General features: G+C 46.2%; 2 protein-coding genes across 12 annotated transcripts in view; one reads left to right on the plus strand and one right to left on the minus strand.

Moving 5' to 3' along the window:
- Positions 1 to 3,792, minus strand: part of DNAI7 (dynein axonemal intermediate chain 7) — a 51,728-nt gene extending 47,936 nt beyond the window's left edge. For 7 of the 10 annotated variants that reach the window (XR_008307572.1, XM_053251432.1, XM_053251426.1 and 4 more), the window contains exons 1-2: positions 3,568 to 3,792; positions 171 to 188 (exon numbers count right to left, since the gene is read on the minus strand). Coding sequence is in view for 7 of the 10 variants with exons in the window: in XM_053251432.1 (XP_053107407.1) it covers positions 171 to 188; positions 3,568 to 3,570 (21 nt within the window). In the remaining 3 variants the exon portion in view is untranslated. The remainder of the gene's footprint in view (positions 1 to 170; positions 189 to 3,567) is intronic. The other 3 variants (XM_053251433.1, XM_053251428.1, XM_053251427.1) reach the window with 3 other exon arrangements.
- A 1,188-nt stretch (positions 3,793 to 4,980) lies between these two features.
- Positions 4,981 to 9,428, plus strand: ETFRF1 (electron transfer flavoprotein regulatory factor 1). Of its 2 annotated transcripts, XM_053251439.1 has the most exons (4): positions 5,064 to 5,130; positions 6,019 to 6,107; positions 8,951 to 9,039; positions 9,128 to 9,428. In XM_053251439.1, the coding sequence occupies exons 3-4, from the start codon at positions 8,995 to 8,997 to the stop codon at positions 9,341 to 9,343; spliced, it is 261 nt and encodes an 86-aa protein (XP_053107414.1). In that variant the 5' UTR covers positions 5,064 to 5,130; positions 6,019 to 6,107; positions 8,951 to 8,994; the 3' UTR covers positions 9,344 to 9,428. The 2 variants fall into 2 exon arrangements, with proteins under 2 accessions (XP_053107415.1, XP_053107414.1); XM_053251440.1 differs by lacking the exon at positions 6,019 to 6,107 and having other exon boundaries at positions 4,981 to 5,130.
- The last annotated feature ends 231 nt before the right edge of the window (positions 9,429 to 9,659 follow it).

The raw sequence follows: 9,659 nt of genomic DNA on the forward strand, positions 1-9,659 counted from the left end.
CCCCTTTTGCCTGCCAATAATAATCAGAACATTTAACTTAATAATTCCTGGGATGAAAGATATTGTGTATTGCAACTAAATGGGCATTTAGTTATCAGTATTTGGACTCCAGTATAATAACTATAACATATATATATAGCTAATAGTCTCTGCATCTACAGCCTACCTACCTTTTTCTTTTTAGGACCCTAAATGTTCAAAGGAAAAAGAACAGACAGTCAGAAGGTGCAGTTGTCATAATTAAATAGGCAAAGCTGGAAAAACAGTATTGTGAACTCCAAGATGCCACCACCAATATTTCAGGCACTGGGGATCCTTCAGGCTCTGAATTCATTAAATCGACTGCTTATTTTAAAACATTGCTGTGCAGCACAATCCTATGCATGTTTACTTTGAAGTAAGTCCCATTGTGTTAAGTACAACTTACTCCCTGGTAAGCATGCACAGGATTGCACCCTAAGAAATTCAGCTAGGACTAAGAACTACAGAACTGTGACCAGAGACCCTCTGCCCTCACCTGATGGCTGATTCTTCAACATAATTGCCTCTGGCCATTGTAGCTGGGAAGCTGTAGACCAAGGGTTTCTTAACCTTGGGCCCCCAGATGTTGTTGGATTGCAACTCCCAGAATCCCCAGCCATAAAGGCTATGTCTAGGGATTCTGGGAGTTGTAGACCAACAAAATCTGGGGCCCCCAAGGTTGAGAACCCCTTATACTGTAATTTTACTATAAATACCTGAATAGAAGGCAATTCTGAACCGAAGATTACCCCCTTACAAAAAATACAGGTTAAATATAGGTTATACCCATATTTACCCAAAAGGAAGGGGACTCTGAATTTAAGAAGATCCCTTGATTTCTAACATTGAAGAACTTGGGGAAAACCTAGTCTTGGATTCAGGTAAATGCAGTATTTTGTTCCAGTCCTTTGCTGTGCCAGGACATAAATGCTTACACTTATGGACATAAATGCTTACATACTGTGCAGCATGCCGTGGACACTGTGAGCACCACAGGAAGTGCTGTGTGCTCATAATGCAGTGTCAACACAGTTGTGCAAACGCAGGAAATTTCACAATGCAGTTGTGCAATGGGCAGCCATTATTTTCAGGGGCTGGACACTGCACAACTGCATTTACACAATGCTATTCCTGCATTCACGCAAGACCACATTTGCACAACTGCATGGACGCTGTGTTACAAGCATACAGCAGTTCCTGCGGTGCCCACAAGGCCCATGGGGCGCTGCGCAGTAAGCCACTGACTGCTAAGTAAGTGGGTGGTCAGCCACATTCTGATCCAGAGACGTGCACGGGATGAACTGCGCATGGAGAAGGGTTCTTTTGCAGACTTTTTCGGAACAGCAGCTCACCTAGGGCACATTAGAAAATGTTTCTACAAGGGAGACCGAAACTGGGGGAGTTGGGGAGGGAGATGTACTGAAATGGTGCCTGTACGCTGCAGCTGCTGCTGCAAGTGGTGCTCAGCAGAGCGATGAGATTAGTGCCGCAGCACACGCCTGCTGCACCCAGTTGTTACTCAGGAGCGCCATGACGGGAGATCCCCACACTGTCTGCAATAGGTGGACAATCGGGATTAGAGACTGGCGCAAGGGAAGTTAGGGTCTAATCCAGGCCTGCTCAACTTCGGCCCTCCTGCAGATGTTGGCCTACAATTCCCATAATCCCTGGCTATTGGCTGCTGTGGCTGAGAATTATGGGAGTTGTCGTCCAAAAACAGCTGGGGGGCCTAAGCTGAGCAGGCCTGGTCTAATCCTTGGCCTCCTTCCATGGCCCCAATCCAAATTGCCCAACAGTTATTAGCCATCGAGGAAACCTTATGGGCACAATTTCTGCCTGTACATTTCTCTGTGTGCAGCTAACAACAGCTTTGGGAGCGATTTAAGTCAAGGATACATACATTAAGGATTTAACTTGACATTTCAAGGTTTTAACTTCCTTCTCAGGCTCCTCAAGAATAAGGCTAAAATCTCAGAGTGAAGGGCTAAGGGGTCAGCAGCCTTCCCTGTTAGCTTCAAGTACTTGACCATCTCCACTCAGTCTCCACCTACTCATCTAAGGTTCCACCTCTGGCTTATGAAACTCCACCCCTTAGCTTCTTGTTTCAGGATCAAAGCCAGATAGATAGATAGATAGATAGATAGATAGATAGATAGATAGATAGACAGACAGATATCCTTTGGACTTATAGCCAGACCTCATCACAAATGCACAGGCAATAAAAAGTCTGTCCCTAAATCTAAATGGATAAATGATTTCAGGGGTTCCCAATTCTGGGTCTCCAAATGTTGTTGGACTACAACTCCCATCATCTCCAACCACAATGGCCCTGGCCATTGTAGCTGGGGATGATGGGGGTTGTAGTCCAACAACTTCGGGAGACTCAAGGTCGGAGACTCCATATTAAATCATGAACTGCATAAAGGCCAATATCATTCAATGGTCAGAGTAGGGTTACCAACAATCCCTTATCAGCAAGGATGTCCCTTATTTGAGTCCAAAATTGTCTGTCCCTTACAGGACACCATTTGCCCCTTCTTTTTCAGCTAATGGGAAGAACCTATGGTTTAGGTCAAATCAGTTATTTTCACTAATAATGAAATACAGGTGACGTTCATGAGCTTCAACTCCTTTCTCTTCTCCCTCCCTCCCAGAGTACTCCGTGGTTCTCGTGGGCTGCTAGGGTTGCCATATGGCCCTGTATTGGGGACACTGACATTAGCAGCCATCAATGCAATTATTGCTGACTTACATCATCATTCAAGGGATGATTATTAGATAGTGCTTGTGTATGAAACCTATCACTGCTCGCTAAAACTTTTCTTTCTAGAAAACAAAAGTATGCCCTAAATTATGTATATATTAGCCCAGCTCGGCAAACCATGGTTATATCAACGAGCAGAGGAGAAGCAATCTCAGTTGCAACTAGTTTAAATTGAAAGCGGTCAAAAACACATACAGCAGTGGTGCGACTCAGGCCCCTGATCCCCCCTCCCCACATATTCCCCCTCTTTGTCCCTTATTCCAACAATGGGATGTTGGCAACCCTGTGCAGCCAGCAATGAAGAGCCGAGTTCAAATCCCCACCCAGTTCTGAAGTTTGGATCAGTCATCACTGCCCAACCCTACAACTCACGGGGGTTTTGCAGCATAAAATGGGAGTGGGGAGGAGGTCTGTGCATGCTGCCCTGAGCTCTTTGGAGGAAGGGTGAGTTGGGGGGGGGGGAGAAGTGGCTCAAAACAAAACAAAACATCCAGTTAGGTCATTCACATAAACCAAGAGTGGGGGCTTCTGAAAGAATCTGGAAATTGTGGGGGCAAGTGGTATGGGGACGAGTTTCAATAAATGAGGCTTGCATTCAGCATGCTTATCTTGCATATAAAATATGCAACAAATCTTACAAATGCAGATTTATGCTCATCCAACCCCACCCCACTAATTTCCACTTTTTAGTCCAGATTTTTAAAAATCAAGAAATTGAAAACAGTTATGATAACAAAAAAATGCAAGCCTAAGCCAAGCCCCGCACCCCACCCCGCTCTCACCATCCCGCCGCCGCAGCCTCGCTCGGATCGCCCGGGACCCCTGGCTGAGAGGTTGTTTACATACCCCGCCCACTCGGTCGCCCGGGCAACGGGCTTCGCCCACGCGCAGGCGTAGTGAGTTCCAGAACCTCCCGCCCCTTCACGCTCTCTATGCAGGTTGTTCACGGAAGAATAGAAGGCCCACAAAGGGGCTGGGGAGACACACTCGAGGAAGCGATGGTAACACTTCCGGCTCCCAATTGCAACGTGGTACTTGCCTTGATCCTGCTTCCCATTCGCGCCCGAAGAAGATTGCAACCCAAGAAACAGAAAACTGTTTAGGGAGGGAGAGATAAAAGTCTATGGGATGGGACTGGGAGCAACCATCACTGCAGGGGCCCTGTATGTGAAGACCTCCCAATCGAAGCCGGCAGTGGATATAGGCAATATGCAAACACCGTGCAATATCTCTAGGATTTCACCCACCCCACCCCAGCAGCCTACTCCTGGCCTTGGATTTTGGTGGGCTGGGTGCGTTTTGTGTGCGAGACTGAACACCAGGTTCCTTGGTGGTTGTTTTTGGAGTTGCTGCTAATAGTAGCAAGGAATGGAGAGACGTCCAGTGCTTTATCATGACAGAGTGGTCTGCAAGCATCTGATTGTCGCGTCCCCTTCCCAGCAATCAAAAGACAATAGTCCCTACTCTTCTGGTGCAGGGAACAAACAAACAAAATGCGACTCTTCTGAAGATTTTAAAAAACCTGCCCTTCAAATGCTCCCTTATATAATGCAGTCTTAAACTGCACACTGGAGTTGCCAATAAAGGAAGGGTGCCTGCCATTCTGTGCCCGGGAAGCGGGAAGGAAGGGCCATCCATCGCTTCGTGGAAGAGCTTCTGCTTTGCATGGAGAAGCTTGCTGGCAGCGCCTGCAGATAGAGCTGGGAAAGACTCCTGCCTGAATCCATGGAGAGCCGCTGCCAGTCAGAGTAGGCAGTACTGAGCTAGATGGAGGAAGGGTCTGACTTGGTAGAAGGCTGCTGCTGCTGCTTAAGCCTCACTGGACGATGGTGGGACTTACTCCTGGGTGAGGGGTGGAGAGACTTTCTGGGATATCGTGGGAGGCTGCGCAACGTTATGCCCCTATCTTTAGGTGGCTGGGAACAACCACCTTGCAGTGTAGTCCCGTGTTGTCTCTTTATTTCAGGTTGGGACTGATGCTAAAGGGAAGAATGGCTTCCAACAGCCCTGCAGTGTAGTGCACTGCATGTGCTTATCCACATAGTGCAGGCAGAAGAGGGCTGGGAATGAAGCACAGTGACTTGATGAGAACTCCTCTAGCCGCTAGCAGGCGCACTCTTCGTGCTGTCACCACGCTCACAGAGGTTCCAAAGAACACCGGAAATCAACAGACCACTCTAAGTTTATGTTTTCCTATCTCTGGGCAACCTTCGCCCTTCCTGCAGCCCTACGCAGCCGCATCGGGACGGTTTCGCAACCCTGTGCTCTTTCTTGCGCAGGCGCAGTACTTTGTTGCCTTCAGAAACAGCTAGGCAGGGTGAGAATGAAAGCGATGGACTGAAGAGGTACAGAACTTTTACCCTTTGGGGGTGGGTCGTTCCTGATTGGTCGGGAGAGCGGGGGTTGTACCTTCCTATTGGTCTTCCTGACTTAGGGTCTCTTGGCTTATTTCCTGCCCTCTGTTCCCACGAGGGAAGGAAAGGGGCAGAAGTTGGTGACTCAAAATAAAGCAGGAAGGTTCCCAACCTGGGGTTCTCACGTGATGTTGAACTACTACAACGCCCATCATCCCCAGCCACAGTGGGGATGGTGGGAGTTGTAGTCCAGCAACAACCCAAGGGAACCTTTCTTTTATTTTATAGAATACCGTCGCACCTGAGAAAACTTCACCAGATGAAGTGTTAGGATCATAGGAAGCTGCCATATACTGAGTCAGACTACTGGTCTATCTAGCTCAGTATTGTCTTCACAGACTGGCAGCGGCTTCTCCAAGATTGCAGGCAGGAATCTCTTTCAGCCTTATCTTGGAAATGCCAGGGAAGGAACTTGGAGCCTAGATGCTCTTCCCAGAGTGGCTCCATCCCCTAAGGGGAATATCTTACAGCGCTCACACTTCTAGTCTCTCTTTCGTATTCAACCAGGGAGGATCCTGCTTAGCTTAAGGGGACAAGTCATGCTTGCTACCACAAGACCAGCTGTCTTCCTTCTATTTTTTAAGCAGAATATCCTCAGTTGGCAGATATATCTGTGTGTGCACACGGGTATACAGAGGAAAATATTATAAACAGTGCAGCCAAATGCTCACAAAATGCAAGGAGTTCTACTCTGTGACAATGCCGTACACAGCTTGAACCTGGCTGAATTCAGCCTGAAACTGCTGGAACAGACCCTGTCAGGAATTTGATTGTTGGTTTTGGCCTCGATCCAGACAATGGTTTCCTGTCCCACTACAGGTGCTGATGAACATAGCAAAACTGGAATGATTGTGTGTGCCTGCCAACTGCAAACACCACTGCATGCCTCTGATGAAGGGTGCTGCAAGGTACAGAAGTTTGTGCTGCAATAAATATGCTTTTGCATATGCTTTTAGGGTGATTATATTATCACCAGTTATTGCCGTTGTGAATGGTGGGCAACTTCCAGACCAGGTTACTCCCATTGAAATTAATGGGACTTAAGTTAATCATGACTAGCTTGTTTCATTGATTTGAAAGTTGTCCACTGTGCTTATCTAGTAAATATTTAAAATTGTTGCACGCTGTACTTGTATTTCATGGCCATAGGCCCCCACTTTATTTATTTATTTACTCTGTACCCATGCACATGAATGTGTTTATACCATATATTCCAGCTGCTCACATTTCATGTATCTGATGAAGCAAGCTCTGGCCCATAAATACATATGCCCCAATACATCTGTTAGGCTTCAAGGTGCAACAAGACTGTTGTGTTTGCTGCAGTGATCAAACATGGCGACGCTCTGAAGAGTGAGAAATTTTTTTACCCAAGTTACCCAGTTGCAACAGGAGGGCAGGGCTCTTTTACCTTTAAGAGGCATGTCACCTTAAGTGGTGCAACAGGGAAATGCTTGACTAACAAGCAGAAGGTTGCCAGTTCAAATCCCCACTGCTACTATATTGGGCAGCAACAATATAGGAAGATGCTGAAAGGCATCATCTCAGACTGTGCCTCCCGTATTCGCCAGGAGTTGAAATCGACTTGACGGCACACTTTACCTTTAGAAGGGATTTTGCTTTTCATGCAGAAGAAAGAGGAGAGCTGGCCTTATGGTAGCAAGCATGACTTGTCCCCTTAGATAAGCAGAGTCTGCTCTGGTTGCATTTGAATGGGACACTACATGTGAGCAATGTAAGATATTCCCCTGAGGGGATGGACCCACTCTGGGAAGAATATCTAGGTTCCAAGTTCCCTCTCTGACATCTCCAAGATAGGGCTGAGAGAGATTCCTGCCTGCAACCTTGGAGAAGCCGCTGCCAGTCTGTGTAGACAATACTGAGCTAGATAGACCAAAAGGTCTGACTCAGTATATGGTAGCTTCCTATGTTCCTAAGCTGTATCTGCCAACATTCTTATTTCTATGCACTCATTTAAAGGTGCAAAAGCCTTACATAGGAAGCTACCATATACTGAGTCAGACCATTGGTCAGACCTTACATAGGAAGGTGCCATATACTGAGTCAGACCATTGGTCTATCTAGCTCAGTATTGTCTTCACAGACTGGCAGCAGCCTCTCCAAGGTTGCAGGCAGGAACCTCTCTCAGTCCTATCTTGGAGATGCCAGGGAAGGAATTTGGAACCTTCTGCTCTTCCCAGAGAGGCTCTATCCGTTGAGGGGAATATCTTACAGTGCTCACACTTCTAGTCTCCCATTCATATGCAACCAGGGCAGACCCTGCTTAGCTAAGGGGACAAGTCATGCTTGCTACCACGAGCTCTCCTCTAATGCAAGAATTCTCCAACTTGGGTCCACAGATGTTGTTCGACTACAACTCCCATCATTCTCAGTCACAAGGCCAAAGGCTTGGCCCTTGTGAGTGGTATCTAGGCATATTCTAACCTACTTGCTCCAGGAAACCTGAGATCTGAACCTGAGGGTTGAAGTTAGTTTACAATTTCAGGTTCCCTGATGCAAGTGGGTTAAAATATGCCAAGGTTGGACGCTTCAACCAGTATCAGTATATCCTAACCTAAAAAGGAAGTAGGCACGTGGGTGAGGTTGGGAGAGCGCAACACGTGCTCCTGGGGCTGAGGGAGGTTGTGTGGTTCTGTGTTGAGTGCAAGCTCTGTGCAGGATTGCCTTTGAAGAGCATTTGGAAACGGCATCTAATCCAAAAGACAGACAGCTTCCAGGGAATTGGTACAGGGATGTTACTCCCTTCTTGATCTTCATTAGCTCCCTCTTTATTTCAAAGTACTGTCCATAACTGGGCCCAAACCGTAAAGGGCTTTAAAAGGAACTTTAAGAACTGCCTCCAACCATATCAGCCAGAAAGTAAAAATCTTCAGCAGACTCTTGTCTGCTTCATGTCCTGCCTTTCATGGAGGCACAGTTGTCTGCCACACCAGACAGGGAGGTTATTTATGCAATCAAAAGTTGTGTTTTACCCAGGTTTGGGAGCTGTGTGTGCATCCAATTTTCGGTTGTGTGGAAGCAAGGTAGGAGGAAAAACTGGGTAGGAAAAAGCTTTTCCTACCTTGCTTCCACACAATCACTTCTACCCAGCTTTTCCTCTTACCTTGCTTCCACACAACCAAAAACTGGGTGTACACACAGCTCCCAAACCTGGTAGAAGAGTTTTTGATTGTGTGAATCACCTCATGGTCTCTTCCCCCACCCATAAAGGTTGTATGCTTTTTCACCATGTTGTAAAGTCCTTTTTATTCCAACAGGTATTTAGTGAGAGCCAGTGTGGTGTAGTAGTTAGTGTTGGACTAGAGAGACCCGAGTTCAAATCCCCATTCAGCCATGAAACTCACTGGGTGACTCTGGGCCAGTCACTTCTCTCTCAGTCTAACCTACCTAAATAGGGTGGTTGTGCCAATAAATATAACCATGTACTCTGCTCTGGGCTCTCTGGAGGAAGAGCAGGACATAAATGTAGTAAATATAATAAATAGGCTATTGGTAAATCATTCAGAATACACTTGGAACCATTTGTGGCTCACAGGTTTGCTGTTCTTATTTTTCTTGTGTGGATTTTTGTTTTTTTACTTTGTTAGTCACTTTGAGTGCTGTGTTGCCAAAAAGTAGTCAAACAGCAATATAAAGTTGAAAGGAAAATGTCAGTAAATGAAGAGTAGGTGACTGCTCAAAGCTGAAGCTCATTATGCAGCTAATGTTAAAATGATGAATTGTTCTCCAGGTAAATACATACGAATAAGGCGGATATGTACGTGCACGAGGAACATGGCCAATCCTTTAAGATATGAAGTGTTGAATCTGTACAAGAATGTAAGTTCTGCAGTAACAACAAAATAACCATGTTGTTACCATGTTCCAATATTTGTGCAATGGTCAACCTATTTTCTGTATTTTGAAGCTACTGTACCTTGGCAAGGAATACCCTAAAGGAGCAGACTACTTTCGAGCCCGACTGAAGGCAGCTTTTTTAAAAAACAAAGATGAGAGAGATCCTGAAAAAATTAAACAACTCATCTCCCGAGGAGAGTTCGTAATGAAGGAGCTGGAGGCTTTATATTTCCTCAGAAAGTATCGGGCTCTCAAGCAGCGCTACTATGAGGACAATAACAAGTGATCGTATGGCATGAAATACTTGCACAGGTATAGGTGAAATCACTGGTAATCAATCTGCAATAAAAATAACTTGCCCACACATGAAAGCAACGTTGTGTTAAACCAATAGCTGCTGCATTTGTGCACAAGTCCTGGAATCTGCACAAGTCACTGCTTTGGGCTTGCCTGCTTCACATCAGGAAGGATGCACAGGCAAGGACTCAAGTGGGAGAACTCCAGCTTGTGGGAACATGAATGAGTGAAAAGGAGAAACAAGCCTGTGTGCTCTTCCTCCCCGTGAGCCCCAACAAAGGGAAAGCTTCTTGATTTGTTGAACT

This window comes from Hemicordylus capensis, chromosome 5 (genome assembly GCF_027244095.1).
Source record: "Hemicordylus capensis ecotype Gifberg chromosome 5, rHemCap1.1.pri, whole genome shotgun sequence".
NCBI lineage: Eukaryota > Metazoa > Chordata > Lepidosauria > Squamata > Cordylidae > Hemicordylus > Hemicordylus capensis.

Bases quoted from the DNA above. Each gene is read 5' to 3' on its own strand.
- ETFRF1 (XM_053251440.1), top strand. From the start codon at position 8,995: ATGGCCAATCCTTTAAGATATGAAGTGTTGAATCTGTACAAGAAT. The intron at 9,040-9,127 runs GTAAGTTCTGCA...TGTATTTTGAAG, and splicing joins TGTTGAATCTGTACAAGAAT to CTACTGTACCTTGGCAAGGA.